Source organism: Coturnix japonica, chromosome 2 (genome assembly GCF_001577835.2).
Source record: "Coturnix japonica isolate 7356 chromosome 2, Coturnix japonica 2.1, whole genome shotgun sequence".
In the NCBI taxonomy this organism is placed as follows: Eukaryota; Metazoa; Chordata; class Aves; order Galliformes; family Phasianidae; genus Coturnix; species Coturnix japonica.
In genome coordinates, this window is record NC_029517.1 from 90862463 (window position 1) to 90879376 (window position 16914).

The 16914-nt window shown below is 40.5% G+C and overlaps 1 protein-coding gene across 10 annotated transcripts in view; it reads left to right on the forward strand.

The window, feature by feature from the left end:
• DLGAP1 (DLG associated protein 1) overlaps positions 1 to 16914 on the forward strand; it is a 368200-nt gene that overhangs the window by 276688 nt on the left and 74598 nt on the right. For all 10 annotated transcript variants that reach the window (XM_032442677.1, XM_015855350.2, XM_015855349.2 and 7 more), the window contains 2 exons: positions 470 to 647; positions 2823 to 3063. In XM_032442677.1, coding sequence (XP_032298568.1) covers positions 470 to 647; positions 2823 to 3063 — 419 coding nt within the window. The remainder of the gene's footprint in view (positions 1 to 469; positions 648 to 2822; positions 3064 to 16914) is intronic.

Below are 16914 nucleotides of genomic sequence, written 5' to 3' on the forward strand. Positions count from 1 at the left end.
CGCTCTCTGTCTGATTTTAGTGGTTGCAGCATTCACCTCTAAGCATTTTCTTCTACTGCTCTCACCTCAGTGGTTCCACTTGGTCTTTTAAAGCCTACACATGAAGTCATTTCAATGTCACTGCTCCTCTCGTCCCACATGGTGAAGTTTTTATTGGAGCTGGTTGCTGCCATCATCAACACAACATAAAATTTTGCTGTGCTGCTGTCAGTAAATAAAAGTTATGTTACAATTCTGCTTAGGCACAGTTTACACTTTACATCTCTCTTTCCACCAAATGAAAGTGAGGAGTATTCCAAACAAAAGTGCTGACATTACACAGTATTTGTGTATTTATGAAATAAGGATAACGACCAATTCAAAGTATTGCTGTCCCAGTGAAAAGCACTTGCTTATCCCCACTTCTAGTGAGGCCATTTGTGATTTATGAAATATCTTTTTTTCCTTTCTTTCCCCACAAACCTCTCAGGATATCCAGTGAACACTCGCCAAAGCTTCAGATTCGGAGCCACAGTTACCTGAGGGCAGTGAGCGAAGTCTCAATCAACAGGAGCTTGGACAGCCTGGACCCTGCGGGGCTGCTGACATCCCCCAAGTTTCGCTCACGCAATGAGAGCTACATGAGAGCCATGAGTACCATCAGTCAGGTGGGTGCATGCATGGGAGACCAGGGCATCACTCACCAAACCAAGTAGAAGCACTGTTTGGCTTTAAATAGACTCAAGCCATTGCATGCCACATGCTTTCAAAGCATTTACTTTTTATTCTTATTATTATTTTAAGTTTTCACAGTTTTGTTTGTGAGGATGCAACATTTGTTAATGCCATAGCCTTCCTTTTACAAAAGGATGAGTAGGACAATATGCAGTTTGTTTGAAGGAGAAGCAGTCTGATCTTTTGTTTATCTTATCCAAAAGCAGGTGCTCATCAACAGTGTCTTTCTGCTTGTGTGTTAAGGATCTGGTCTGAAATCAAATTCTCTGAACATCCCTCAAAAAATCATGTAGAAGCTGACTGTGACGCTAAAGGAAAATGAATTCCACAGCATTCTTACAAGAAGATTACTATATTTTCAAAATTTTTATTACCTTGTTGTATACATTCTTAACCCTGAGTGTCTCGTATCACAGAATATACGAAGTGCAAAGATCTGCTTATCTTATCAACCTGAAATTCTGTTAGACTGTTTCATGTTCACTCTAAACCAGATGACAGTAAGTCCCACTGTGACTCATTCAGTTTATGAATTTTAACATCATAAAGTAGCTTCTCCTTTCCTACAATATGCCTGTGCAGTTAATTTGGCCAGGGACAGATATGAAAGAAGTGCAAAAGTGCCAGCATTTCACAGGGCAGTGGGCCAGTAGCTCATCTGCTAAATCCTGTAGCTCCTTAGTGTGACTTTGGGTTTGTTTGCTTAAGTGCATCCTTCAGATAAATCTCCTGGATAAAATAACTTTGTTAAGCAAGTCTAGAAGCATAGCAGGCAGGATCTGTGATGCTGTGATTCCTTAACACCCCTTAACATTGGGATGTCAGATCACTGAATGTCAAAAAAAAGTGAGTGATGTTATTGATAGTAAGACTTCAGCTGTACCAAATGTATGGGCCATTCAGTATGAATTTGTGGTTTGAATTTCCGTGATATTCTGTCTTTGGACATTGTAGCTTGAGAGTATTCACCTGTGTATAATATAGTGAAGCACTTTGCATAAGGGCTGATGTTCTAGCAGAAGGGTTAGGATGTATCTAAGAGAAGCAGCATGGAAATGAAAGTCTCAAAGGAAACTACGTGAGTATTAGGTTAGCTTACTTATTTAGCTGGTCACCAAGCTCTTAGACAAAGCTGTCTGACAAAGAATTAGTGCCATTTGTTGATATGAGTAAGAAAAAAAAAAATTAAGTCCTAATTCAGAAATGTTTATGCAGGATATCACTGTCCTCTACCATTTTAGAACTGTTCTGTATAATGCATTCTCCATGATCTATCCATACTACTTTAAGCAACTTTCACAGTGATAAAACAATATGTTCTTCTTAAGACTGTCTTTTTCATTTATGTGAACAAATTACTTGGCACAATGCTTTCTTTACTAAGAGCCATCCTAATTTTTTTGTCACTCTTAAGTCGTACCTTCTGGAATGTTGGCTTTTTGCATGCTTGAAAAATAGCAAAACCATTAAGTGATGTTTTTTTGTGTGCATATTTCCTACAGTGATAATCATTATGCTTTAATGCCAAGCTCAGGGCTCAATTATGAGTTTAGAAATGTGAGCATCCATTCACATATAAGCACAGATAAGTGATTTTCAGGTTCACAAAATCTGCAGCAAAGCTGCAATCCTTTAACTGTTCTTGAACTTGTGTTGAGTGGAAGTCTTTGTCACCACCTGGTGTATGCTCCACAAAGGGTCTAAGGTTTCCCTGGCACCTCTCAAAGGAGTCAGCCAGAATATGTAGTTACACAAAGAATTCCCCCCTGCAGCAAAGCTTCTTCCCACACCAGCCTCCTCTTTCCCACTGTTTGTTACTGTGTCTGCACTTGAGCTTTCACTGTCATTGCCTTTGGCTTGCATTGATTGTGTACCAAGGTTAAGCTGACCTTTATTTTCTGCAACCAGCAAAGAAAGTGTGATTTTTGTTTTTCTGTTTAATGGTCATAATTGTCAGAACTTCATCTTCCGGGGGTGAGGAAAATCAGGTGCTGTTATGGAGACTCCCAGCTTTCCACTGGTCTTGGCTGGAATCAAGGGCTGATATAAAAATCTCTGCATAAAACCTCTACTTTTTGCATGCTGAACCTGCTTATCTTTGCCCACAGGTGAGTGAGATGGAGGTGAATGGTCAGTTTGAGTCCGTCTGTGAGTCGGTGTTCAGTGAGCTTGAGTCTCAGGCAGTGGAGGCCCTGGACCTGCCAATGCCGGGCTGCTTCCGTATGAGGAGCCACAGCTATGTGAGAGCCATTGAGAAGGGCTGCTCCCAAGATGACGAGTGCATATCACTGCGGTCTTCTTCTCCCCCGCGAACAACCACTACAGTGAGGACCATCCAGAGCAGTACTGGTGAGTAACAAGATGGGAAATGCACAGGGGTGACAAAAACGGAGGTACCTTTCTGTGCAGCTCCATCAGCCATCAGATCTCTTCCAGACACAAAAGTCTGTGTTTCAGCAGGGAGCTGGACAGACTAATCAGCTTGAAACTAGGCACAGACCCAGGCTGATGCAGTTGTGGTGTTTACTGTGTCCAAGCTAATTTATTCTGTGCTCAGAGCACACAGAAGGGAAGTCCAAGGTCATATCTCCTCCTGTTCTCATCCCCAGAAGAGCAATCGCAATTTAGCAAGGCTGAGTAAGAAGGCTGTGGGCTAACAGCTCTGCTGGCTTTCATCGGGGTCCCTAAACTGAATTCTGCTTTGAGAGATGTTGTGCTTTCTGTAAGTTGGAAGTTACTGGATGTTCCTGATTAATGGCTGGTACATCTCTTCAGCTGTATTGTAGGCTTGGGAATGAAGAAGTCTGCAGGTCAAAACGTGTGAATGTTCACACTTTGTTGTTACTTCTTCTACAGCAAAAATGACTCAAGCTTTGCAAGGGGGTGAGTTTTGGATCTAAATATGAGAGATACAAACATTTATCAGGGTTGCTTTTCTTTTGGAAATAACCACGATGAATTCCAGATACTGACAACAACGTTAGTGCTTTGTGGGGAAAAAAAGCAAGTCAGAAACCAAAATCCAAATCCACCTCTTGTATTCAGGACAGCAAGAGGTAGGAACCATTGCATGCATGTGCTCTTCTCTGTCAGAGAATAAAGGACAACATCTTTCTTCCAGCTTCTCTGCTTTACACAAACTTTATTTACTATTCGTGTACTCTTCATAACCAATATTTACTATTACAGTTTTTCACTGTGTCCACTATCTCTCTTCCAGGTTCTGTAGCGTCTGTTTTCTGTATTCTAAACTTTTAGTTTTTCTGTCTCCTGTCCCCCAGCTGCAGTTGTTTGTACGTTGCAGGTTCCTAATCTCTCACTCAAGTCTTTTTATAAAGCCCCCTGTCAATCGGTTTATGTCATCAAAGGATGCTTTCAGTCCTTTTAACCAAAAATGTTCAGCTTAATTCATGATTTTTCTAAAACTGTTAGAAATACATTGGCAATACATCACAGGCATCAAAGCATTCTTAACAAATGCCGCAGAGGAGTTCTCATCTAATTCACTAACAATTAAGAAATAGCATTCGTCTGACAAAATTTCTTCTGCAAAAGTAGTGCTTATGTGCACAAAGGGTTTGTACTACGCCACAAAGACAGGATTTACAAAGGGGTTGTGTTAATTCATTGCAGGGCTTTAGCTCGTGTCAAATGTTCTGATGCAAAAGCTGAAGGATGGGGGTTTTCAAGGATTTCTCAGTGAGTTTTTGCCACCTTGGGCATCTCAAAGTGGCTCTTCATTTATTTGTGAACAATTTTGTTAGTATTTTTGCTTTATAAAATAACTGTTCATTAATCTGAGAGACAATAACTTTAACCCATATTTAAGATTGTTTAAGGTTGTTTCTGTCACTTAGAATAACAGTATCCCTGTTTGGGGATGCACGGAGTATATAAATGAGGTGTGTAAATGGAGAAGGGGGCTGTATGCACCAGCCAAATGTGCTTGGAAAACCCATAAGAGGAAAATATTTATTGTAAAATGTCTCTGGTTCACGCTGCTTTTTTGTAACACAATTACAGAGTTCTGGTCTCTTCTCTGGGTAGCTGGCTTTATTAAAAAATCCTAGGAACAAGGCGATGTTATTGAAAAATGTAATCCACTGGGTCTATCTCGCATAACTGCTTCTGTAGACAGCCCCTTCAAGCCCAGAGAGATAAGTGATTTGCAGCTCTCTCCTTGGACATCCATAGAGGCATTTAGAGACTGCTGCAGATATGTTTTCTGCCGTGGGAGTTTTACTGACTTATGTTTCTCATTTTTTAATTCTTGGATTCCCAAGGGCCCATCCTCTGCATTGATATTTCAGACAGCTTCTCTTTTATTACCTGCCTTACATTCCTTCATCCATTTAATGAGGATTAGTGCTGAATTAACTCCATCCAAAAACATCTGTATTGACTAACTTGCTGTTGCCTGTGACTGGGAAAACAATCCTAGGAAAGACCTCTTTGATGGTTTCTATTAATACTGGCCTCAATAAAATAAGAAACTATATGGCAGCAAGGCAAGTATAAAGAAAAAAGGAAGATATCCGTCTTACCTATACTAAGGTGATGTTTCAAATGCTTTTGTGGGAGACAGGGGGTAACTATGATCTAAAGAATGGATTTAACATTCCCTAATGAGAGAGCTGTCCTTCTGCTCCAGAAACGCCTCTACCTGTTCAGCCAAGGGAGGTTTCTTTCATCAGCATTAGATCTTTCCTCGGGGACTTGACTTCTCATTCACTAATGCTCAAAGCTGTGATCATACATTAATAGTGGGAATTTGTTTGACTGCTGGTAGTACAGGAAAATGACAGCATGATGGCAATTGAAGAGAAAAAAAGGACTACATGCCCACTGCATTCCAAAGCATTCCTCCAGAGAAATGGCCCACAGCCTTCCAGGGTATGTGAATAAAAATATGAGCTAGTTACATAGACAAGACACACCGGTGTGTGGTACACTGGTAGCTGCCTCAGGTTCTAATTTCCTTTTACCACACAGGTTTAGTTCTAAAATCAGTCACTGTTGCAGTTCTAGTGGCATACCACTATCTGTTGGGTTCGTGGGGATGTGCTCAACCAGCTGGTGGCCTCTGTGGCCTGCTCTGGTCTTTTTGCAGCTGCAGCAGTGTGGTGAAGTGACTGTGCCTGGCTTCTGCATGCATCTGGGAGGCGGGTACTTCGTTCATAAAGCATTCTTGTAGGCTAAATATTGTTTTCTTGGTTTTAAGAGAAGGATTATCAAATGGAGAAGAGAAAATGTGAGTTTACTAAATGGTGGTAGAGACTTCTGGGAAACAAGCGCTCCATCACAACCTTACCATGCTGGAAGTTAAAGAGGTACAGCCATCCCAGCTGGCCCCACACTGTCAAGCTGGCCTCAGAGCTGAGCTGTGCAGCCCTACAGCATAGCCTACACTAAAAGTTACTACCTGTGTCATTTGGTCTCTTCAGAGGTACTTAATGAGGTGTGGATTAGGACATAATTTGATCCCTGGTTATTTGCAGATGCAGCCATTGTAGCTGAAACTTTTCGGACAGCAGATTCACACTCTAAACAGGCGACATTTTAAGAACTTAAAATGCTTATAAGTCACTTCAGTGTGCCTAAAGAGTATAGTGATTAAGAAACAATAAAATTTTAAGGTAGTCTAAAAAACATCTCCTGTCTGACTTGTACAATGTAGGGAAACCTTGTATATTGGGGGGTTGGACTCGATGATCTCTAGAGGTCCCTTCCAACCCCTACAATTCTGTGATTCTGTGATTCTGTGATATCCTGTTTCTGAAGCATGTCTGTGCAGCCATGCACTCTCCTTTGCAACACAGATAAACTGTGTAATGTTGAGAGGGCTTAAGCATTAGCATATGTGGTTGCAAATACACAATTAAGACTGGATAAGTTTATGTTGAAAATGACATCTCTGTAGCTGAGCTCAAGCAATAATATCAGGAAAAAAATCTGCATGGATTGCAATAGGCATTTTTCAATATCTAGCTTCTGTACCCTTAGATAAACCAAAATATCAGAATTATCTGCAGCAATGCCATCTGGCGATTCTCAGTAATACTACACTTCTGATTAAAAGCAAAGCAAACAAAAATCCCAAGGAAATCATGCTGTGCAGCCAGCAGGTTAGAGAAGGACTGAGAGTTATCGCAGTGTATGCTAATTACAGGGCTTTGGCTGAGCAAGCTGTTCTCCTTCCGTTCTCTGGAACATCTGACCAAGAGAGGTCAGGTACTTTGTGGAAAATCTCTAAGGGGCTGCCTAGCCAACTGGGGAAAAAAATGCAAATGGCATTAAAAATAGACATGTGCCAGGCGGAATTCAAGAATAAAATCAAAGCCTGTGGAGAAGGAGGCTGGAACTGACTGTACCCCAGCTGTGTCCAAGCTCTCTGGGACTCCTTGGGACTGTCCTTTCAAAGACAGTTCTGTCCAGAAAGGAACAAGGATTTCAAATTTGGTTTCCAAATGAAGCCAGGGTTGGTTTCTGGATCCGTACCAAAAGTGAAGGTATCTCTGCAGAAAGCCTGAAGAAATATAATGAAGTTAAGACCTTCTGCAGATATCGAACCTAAAAATAGACTGGAAGTGTTAGAAAACTGTTTGACAAAGAATTTATATGGTTCATTTCCTCTGTTTCCCTGAGTAATCCTGACATGAAGTCTGCCTTTGAATCCACAATCAAATTGCTTAAACCAGCACTTAAGGATGTTTCCCTTTACTAAAGAGGAGCTGACCTTGGAGGAGAACACCGTTTCTAATTTCAGAGGCATCTGACTGTAGCTTGAGCAAGTTTCATCTTGTCTATCCCAAAAGTCGGCTTTATGAATTTTAAGCTCCACATCACAAATGCACACACACACACACAAGCATACGCGCAACATTTTTGATGCTGGTGGAGGTTTTTAATGAGAAAAACTGAGAACACAGCTCTTGCTGGAAAATTTCTGACTGACTTGAAGCATGTTGCTGGCACTTATGGAAACTGTTCTGATGAAAATTGCCTGAGACAGAGGCAGGGCTGAGATATGAGAGAGTCAGCCCTGGAAATGTTAGCTGTACCCAAACACTTGGCAGGTTGGTTTGAGTGCTGTGTAATTTTATGCTGAGGTTAGAAACTGAAATAAGTCTGATAAATTCTTTTTTACCTTTTGGGCATACAGAACTCTGTGACCTGGAAGATGGGATTACTGGAATAAATATTACATGGGTCCCTACATTAGAAATGCTTGGCAGTTACAGCGGTTAGCCATTTAGGCAGTGTCAGGCATTGGGATGTATTATACCAATTTTTCAACTTCCTCCTTCATTCTGGCTCTTTTCTCTGACTATGAATACTGAATTTAATCTTTGAAACTCTAAGTTGCTTGGACTTTTATTGAGACACTTCCCAGACTTGGAAAGACAGCCTTAAGCTTTTAAAACTGTAATATTAAAATATCATGATGGACTGTGTTGGTCTTACTTTGTGGACATCTCCAGAAGCTTAGGGCAATTCCACTTTTGTTCAGATAACTCTTTGTATGTTTGGCTTCTCCACTTGTCTTTGTATATCTCCAAAGATAAAAACTGCACAGTGTTTCTGGGCTGCCTCTTCCAGCACAGAACTACACTGTATCGTGGACTTCTTTTTCTTAAAAATAACTAGAATTTCCCCTATGCAACTTGTGCCCATTATTTCCGGTCCATTTTTTTATGCATGTCTGACAAATGCATGACTCAGACTTCTCCATAACCACTCATCCAGTAGGTTCCTCACAGCCTCCAGACTGACAAATTTACCTTTCAGCCTGTATGGGTACACTGTGCTCCAGACCCCCTGCCTCTGTCAGTGTTGTTTTTCTGCTGGGACTCTTGTACTGAGAGTGCCATACGGGGCACAGACCACAGATGTGTTCTCACCAGCACTCGGCCTCCCTCAGCCTGCAGGCTCTGCTTTGTCCAAGATTGCTCGTCAGATATCCTTAGCACAAGGATATACTGCTGATTGTCCTTCAGCCCACTGTGCTGTGAGACCCTGCCAGCTTTTTTTGATGCTGGGAATAGAACTGCTGTGAGACTTGTAGGTTTTACAGTATCCATTGAAGCATGAAAAAGCACGCTGTTTGTTGTTTTGTTTATTTTTATTTTTATTTTTTCTAAAGAAGGAGATATTTAAGAGAAATCTATGTCATTTCATCAAAAGGGCTTTTAAGGAGGAGGGCTATTGGCAGCACAAATAGAGGAGGCTGCAGCGATTAGTTAAATGAAATGCTTCATTATTTATTAGTATTGTTTTAACTATTGTACCAAGATGAAAGATATTTCAGATATCCTTTGCATATTTCTGGGTGGAATGTGCCTAAATATTTTCTGCAACTTATTAATATCTCTCGATTCTATTGCACACACAAAATTGATAATCATTTCATATCATTTCAGTCTTTTACTCAACAATGGTGAGGCCACATCTCAAGAACTGTTCAGTTTTGGGCCCCTCAATACAAGGAAAACATCATGGCCCTGGAGTGTAACCATAGAAGGGCGACAAAGCTGTGAAGGGTTTGGAGCGCAAATCTTATGAGGAACAGCTGAGGGAACTGGGATTGTTCATTCTGGAGAAAAAGAGGCTCAGAGGAGGCCTTATTGCTCCCTGCAACTCCCTGAATGGATGTTGTAATGAGGTAGGGGGTTGGCCTCTTCTGCTCGGTAATGGCAATAGGGTGAAAGGTAATGGCTTTAAGTTGCACCAGGGGAGGTTGAGGTTGGATATTAGGAAATATTTCTCCTCAGAAAGAGTGGTTGGACACTGGCACAAGCTGCCCAGGGAGACAGTGTAGTTGCCATCCCTAAAGGTCTTCAAAAAACATGTAGATGTGGCAACAAAGGACATGAGTTAGTGGGCAGTACTGGTGGTAAACAGATGGTTTGACTAGATGATCTTAGTGGTCTTTTCCAACCTTAATGTTATGATGACATGACTCAACTTGCGTAGTTCTCCCTCAGGCAGTACAGACTGAGTAAGGGTTTAAGTTCTGCATGGGTGTTATAAGGTGTACCACTATCTGGATTGTCATATGAGGGTCCAGAGGCCCAGTTAGATGGAGACTTCTACTAAACAACTCCAGTGAGACAATTCTGTCCCGTCATGTTGCCCCTCACTACTATTGGTATATAAATACTATAGGCACCCCACCTGGAGCCAGAATCCATGCTCATCCCAGTACATTAAAGTGTCTCAGTGTTCACAAAATATACAGAATCATAGAACCACATGGTTGGAAAGGACCTATAAGATCATCTAGTCCAACCGTCCTCCCTTTACCATACCTACAGGAAACCCCTAAACCATGTCTCCTAGCTCCCTATCCAGGTGCTTCTTGAACACTGCCATACAGAAATATATTACAGGTCATACAGAATCATAGAATCACAAGGTTGGAAAGGACCTACAAGATCATCTAGTAGGTCCCATCATCACCATTACTACCCACTCCCATCATCACCATTATTACCCACTAAGCCACTAACCCATATCTCGTAGCTCCTCATCCAGACACCTCTTGAACACTGCCAGGGACAGCGACTCCACCACCTCCCTGGGCAGCCATTCCAGTGCCTGACCACTCTCTGAGAGAAAAAAGATTTCCCACAGCAGCACTGACTTATAATTACACCTAACAGGTAAAATGTGAAACAGAATATAAAACAAACCCACTGTCTTTTTCTACTTTCAGATAGTATAACCTTTATCCAAAGTGCTTTCCTCAGGGCCTGGTCATCACTCCAAAACAGCAGAATCCTGAGCATTAGATGTATGTTGTCCTTTAGCTGAGATGTCAATGACTAATGAAGGGTAAGAGTTGTCACATAACAGAAAAACACAACAAAGATGTGAATCTTTTCTTTGTTTTGGATTATTTTAAGTGCAGTGTTTTTGTGATGGTGGTGACAGAAATGAGATGGATTAGTAAGCTGAAGACATGACCTAGTTTATATAATGCAATCACATTTTCAGTAATAATTAGTCTATTTTAAGAAAATAATATGAATGTGATAGGTTTTAACTGCAGTTCTTTAGGGAAGCAAGACTTAGGGCTCTTTCCTGAAGGGGCTATGCTTAATTAATCCATCTAGGGGATAAAAGTTACCCAGGTTGTTGTTCTTAGCGTGTGCTAATGCCCAGTCCTCAGCAGTGTATTGCACTCATCTGAAGTGAGTTTCAAATAGTTCATTTAGGAGAAACCTGGATGGCTTTTTTGTTATATATATATGAGATAATTGGTGATGATGGGCTTCTTAAAGTTAGAGTGATTTTGGAATTCCAAAAAAAAAAAAAAAAACCAAAAAACAAAAAACAAAAAAAAGAAAAAACACATAATTTTTAATAAGTAGGTGTAATGAGTACAATTCTGCATGGCTCCTCTTGTGCTAGAGCAATTTGTGTGGAGCTGTTGTGTTCCATCATGTTGGTAATTTCCCATTTGAAAGCTGAGATGTACTAGGTACCAAATTGGGTAAATAATTACATATTTCATGATTCCTAAATATATGTTTATAAAGTAGCCTAACTGCAGTTGGCTCAGAGGAACTATTATGGCCTATGGGGTATATGTATGGTTAACCACTTTTTGTAACAAACACTGCCTTTATTCTTTAGTAATGCCGCAGATAAACTCAAAGGAAGTGTAGCAGCAAATAAATCTTTACATTAAAAAAAAAAAAAAAAAAGAGAGAGAGAGAGAGAAGCTCTGAAGCATGTGCAGAGATGTAATGAACTCTTTTGTGCTGTTACACTGATGTTACTGCACTGCTTTGTACAATGCTCGATTTCAAAGCACAACACCACTCAGATGCTCAGTTTGGAAAATACCTGATGTTATCTTGCAGAGAAGGACAGTCCAACTGCCATTACAGCCTAACAGTCCCTTTTATCAAAGGCAGCTGTAGGCAGATGTGGGTAATCTGTTCTAATGCTGCAATCTTTGTTTGGCCTCCAGCAGAGAGGAATGGTGCGTCGGTCTTTGGAAATTGTTCTCCCTTACTGAATTTGGCTGTGGTCAGATGGGAGAGCACTAAATTGCATTCCACTAAAAATGCAGTAAGCCATCTGAGCAGAGCAATTCCTAGTCACTCTGATCAAGGAGTTGAGCTGAACTGTCAAAGGAGAGAGAGAAAAAAAAAGTAACTATAAATAATATTAGAAAATCCTCTGGTATGACAGAGCTCTTACTTGTTCTACTGAAAAAGACACCTATTCTTCATCTCTCTACAGTCAAGACAATGATGACTTGATAACTTTTTTTTCTTCTTTTTTCTTTTTTTTTCTGTAATGACTTCAAATAAATTCAGTGCTTAGCTAAAGTAAAGTGCAGACTACATCCCTCTGGGATGGTTTAGATGGAAGTTAGAATGCTGTAATAGCATAACGAAATAAAGACTGGCAGACTTTTTGTTCAAACAAAGCAGGCTATTTCTGCTTTGGAATTCCTTGCTCCTGCTTGCTTTTACTAAACCCTCTTTGCATAGGGTGTTACATATAATCCTGAACTTTGCTAAGAGTGGAATGCAGTAATGCACGTCTGTAGGTGAAATAAAGCTATGGTTTTAGCAACCAAAAAATACACAAACTGTGGTATATTCAAACGTATCCAGGAATGACTAGCCCCAGTCTGATTGCCTCAGGCAGTTCGAGAAAATCTGCAGCTTTCCATTTTGTGTGAAGTGTAATTTACACTCAAGTGAAAGAATTCACTTTTGCTTCATCCCACAGTCATACACTGTCTTATCTCACGTAGTTCCCTGAAATCTCTCATGGTGTTTTATCATTTGCCCCTTCAAATGAAAGTGGGAACACTGAGGAAGAAGGTATTCAGAGTGATGGAGGTCGGGTAAGGGGAAGTATTGAATTTGTGTTGGAAGATATGATAATACCTTTTGCAAGGTTGCATGCCCTCATTTAGGTGAAGCTCATTATCTTGAGGTTTAATTACAAGGGAGCTGCCTCTGCCTTTATTCACCTCTCTTTACATCTCTTTCTTTCTTTGGGATACTGCTACAGAAAAGCTAAATCATGTTAAAAGTGATGTTAATGCACAGCTAACGCTTGTTCTCTTTTCTGAAAAAGAGGGGCAAATAAGGGCAAGAAAATGTTAGTTAAGATTGCCAACATTCTCCTTTCCCAGATCATCCTCTGGGACTTCATCCACAGCTGAAGAGCCAAGTTGCATTAGTACAAAGTATAGAGCATCATTCAGTGGCTGTGTTTAATCTCACATCAGCTACCTGTGGGCCATTGGCATCTGTTCAGGTACAGTGTACTTCCATGTATCAGACCTGGTACTGTAAATCAAAATGCCCTCAACTCATATGATTTACTTCCCCAGCCATCCCCTTTTCTGGACTTCACATGTATATGCAGCAGTCCTGAAAGCCTTTTCCTGTTTCTGTTAAAGCTTGCTGAGAATGAAAATTCGTGTCTCCTTTCTGATGAACTTAGTGAAGAAGGCTCACACTAAGGGCAAATCTGGGTCTCATGCCTTGTGATCCCTGGTGAGATTGTTGAGTAACAGATGTAGGGTGAAGATGTACTGAGCCTGAAAACATGTGTTTTTTTTAATACAATAAATTCAATAAAATATAATAGCCTACCCCCACAGATTTCAGGTGATGTGTACCAATGGAGAAAACTTGTCTGAAAATAAATATGAGCAAGAGCAGTCTTTTAACATAATATTTTTTCTAGTTGGATAGACCTCCTTTCATCAGAAGGTGATGAGTTTGATGGGTAAGAAAAGAGATGTGGGAGAAAAACAAGGAAGGAACTAATTTTCAGCAGCAAAGAAGGTCTATAATAGCTCATAAAACAGAAATGTGTCCTGTATTTCAAAAACCACTCATTTAACAAAATGTAGACTCATTAACATCTTTCCTTGCACAGCTCTTTTGAGTTTTTCCAAAATGCTTCAACTTCTCTTTATTCCTTCATCACACACTAATTGGTATGTAGGCTAGATGGAGAAGATGTGCTACCCAGCACATGACGTTGGTACTATTTGATCCACCAGTGTAGCCAGTTGATAACACATTTTAGAGCACGTATTCTGGTTGTGATGAGTCTCCAATTCCTCTACAGGCAGGGGATAGGGAGGAATATGAGATGGCCATTGAAGTAATTGCTTCCAGAACCCCTTTACTGTCTTTACAAGGCTGGTGTAACTAGTGAACAGAAAGTAACAAACATGACAGATTAGAGTAGTCACTGGACAGAAAGCTTAAAGAGCTTTGGGAATTCATGGGACCTGAGCAGAAGTGTTGGAATTTCATCAAGTGGATGCTAACTCTTTCTCCATCTGCTTTGTGGATACATTTTTTAATATTTAAAATACAATATTGCAGATCTGAACAGTATGTTATAAAGCTGCAGAAGTGAGACAGATTTATTTTTTTTTTTCCCTGTAAACTTTGTTAATTGAAGATCTAATTGTGAAAGGTGCTGAGTGTCCTCAGCTGCCAGCATCATAGAATCAGCTCACAATTTCCATATGCCTGGTGTCTCAGAAACATCTGGCTCCTCTGTTTCACTGAAAGTGCCTTAACAATCGAAAGAGTCCAGATGAGGAGTATGAATCTGTTGGAATACAGTTTATGATCACAGAATCACAGAATTGTAGGGGTTGGAAGGGACCTCTAGAGATCATCGAGTCCAACCCCCCTGCCAAAGCAGGCTCCCTACACCATGTCACACAGGCAGGCGTCCAGGCGGGTCTTAAATATCTCCAGAGAAGGAGACTCCACCACCTCCCTGGGCAGCCTGTTCCAGTGCTCCGTCACCCTCACTGTAAAGAATTTTTGTTATTATATATTATTATATATTTTGTTAAAGATACAATTGTAAGGATTTCTAGACATCTACTGACACAAACTCAAATCTTGCAACCAGATCCTAGGGAGCAGTGTAGGAATATCTTGCAAAGCATAGTTTATGAGCAATCATTTCAAGTGCCAGTTTTTGTTTTCCATTAGAAAAGATGAGATTTTGCTTTACTAGAAAAGATGAAAATCTAAGGAATGGCAGTGATGTAAGTATTATCTTTTTTCTGTTATATAGGAATGGAACAAGTTGTAGCACAAGAAAACCTGATTTTTAACTAATATCAAGATTGTTTCGGTTATATTCATAGATAGAAGAGATAGGAAGAGTCTCTGTCTCTCTTTTCACACCCAGAATTAGCAAGGAGATTGCATTTAGCAGGATGAGGTGGAACAACCCCAGGTACCTTTCATCTGTTCTCTATAAAATTATACCGTGAATTCAATACTGACACCATATTTCATATATGTGTACTAAACAGTGATACCAAAAGACCGGTCAACTAACAGGTCCCTATTAAAGAGATTCTTCCTATTCCTACTGTAGCAACATGCACTTCTCACCAGCCATCTATGTCTTCTCCTCCTCAGTGTGTTGATTGGTACACATACCTCCTTTGTATCGCCTTTGAAGAACTGGCTACCTTTGCCACCTGAGGAGGAGTAGGAGGAGGAGGAAAGGAATCTTTACTCCATCTTCAGCCACTCCAGCATGCCTGGAGGGGAGTCAGGGACCCTTTCATTGTGGCATTCTGGCCAATACCCATGCAAAAGCAGAAGCATAAAGGTCCAGAACCCATGTAATTGCAAACTGTTGCCAAATACTATAGGTAATCTCCAAAAATAAGCAGTGTGGTTATCCAGTAACTTCAGTATAGTAATTCTGGACATAGGACATTAATCACAGGTATTGTATTAGGCGTATCTACTGGTCTGGATTTCCACTTTCAAAACCACATGTCATTTTCTCGCTTTCAAAGTGATGTTAACTTCTATGGAGCTCAAGGCACTGTCAGCTTCTGTCACTGAAGTGCACTGGCTCCTTTTGGCAGCATCTGGCAGCATCTTTTACATCTATATTTTCCTCTTGAAAAATCTATTATTGTTATTGGAGCATGGCATTGTGCTTTTTAGGAGAGAGAAAGAAGCTCAGGGAAATTATTAATTCAAGCTGTCAGCAGTATCTAGCTCATTCATATTGTTATGAAAAACATTTTACTTTGGAAATAAAACTGGTGCACGTTTGCTTTCTGTAAGCAGGAGAAAGCAGGCATCTTTTTACTGGAGCCTTTTAACATGCATCTTTCTCCAAGTGCAGTAAGTCACAGAGTGATGGCTTTCCTTCAACATGGGGGAACGTTTTGCATTTCTCAAACCAGCTAAAGTGAAAAGAGACTCACATTGCAAAAGTGGTAATGTCAGTTAAATCACTTTGTATAATGAGGGCTGCAAATGTTTCATGTGCTGCTGATGTACCAGGCATCTGCCAGTCAGCTTTCCACTTTGCACTTTAGCTGCCTTGCTGATTCTTGTCAGTCTGTCTTGCCTAAAACATGTTTCTGTAAGGAACTTTGAATTTCATGCACTTTGATTTGTCTTTACTCTCACTGCAGCTTTCTGATGCTGTCTCTACTGAATCCATATTTTAGTACTTGGCTGACGTTGAAGGCAACTGGCACGTCTTCCCCTAGATTTGTATTTACATTGTGGTTTCTCTGGCTCAGCCCATGCTGACTCCCTGCAGTAATAAAGCCTGAGCTGTTTGCTACGCTTGGCAGAAGGGGCTGGATAATGAAGATTTGTTTGGGGACAAGCAGAAGCTAATGGGATAACTCATTTACTCAATAAACACTGCTGTTTAATAAACTACATCTGATGACCTCACGACACTCTTGTCAGTCACCTCACTTCTCCTAGGCCATTTATTCTGATTTTTATAGACAACAGTTCTCCAGCTATTGCATAACACTGTTTTGGAGGAAAAAACAGAATTGTATCTGCACTCATTTTATCACATGTATTTTTATTTTTCATTTTCTCCTGACTATGAAAAAAATCAGGTATGTTTATTAGACAGCAACAACAGATGACTGACTTCTCCTTGAACCAGCTGTATGCAGTCTATGGTTTCACAGAAACTGAGGGACTACCAACCAGTAGTGCATAACTGTATATGATGAGGCAAATTCTGAATGCTTGGAATCAGAATCACCAAGGCTGAAAAGACTTCTAAGATCATCCAGCCCAACCACCCACCTACCACCAATATTTTCCCACTAAACCATGTCCCTCAGTACAACATCTAAATGTTTCTTGAACATCTCCAGGGATGGTGACTCCACCACCTCCC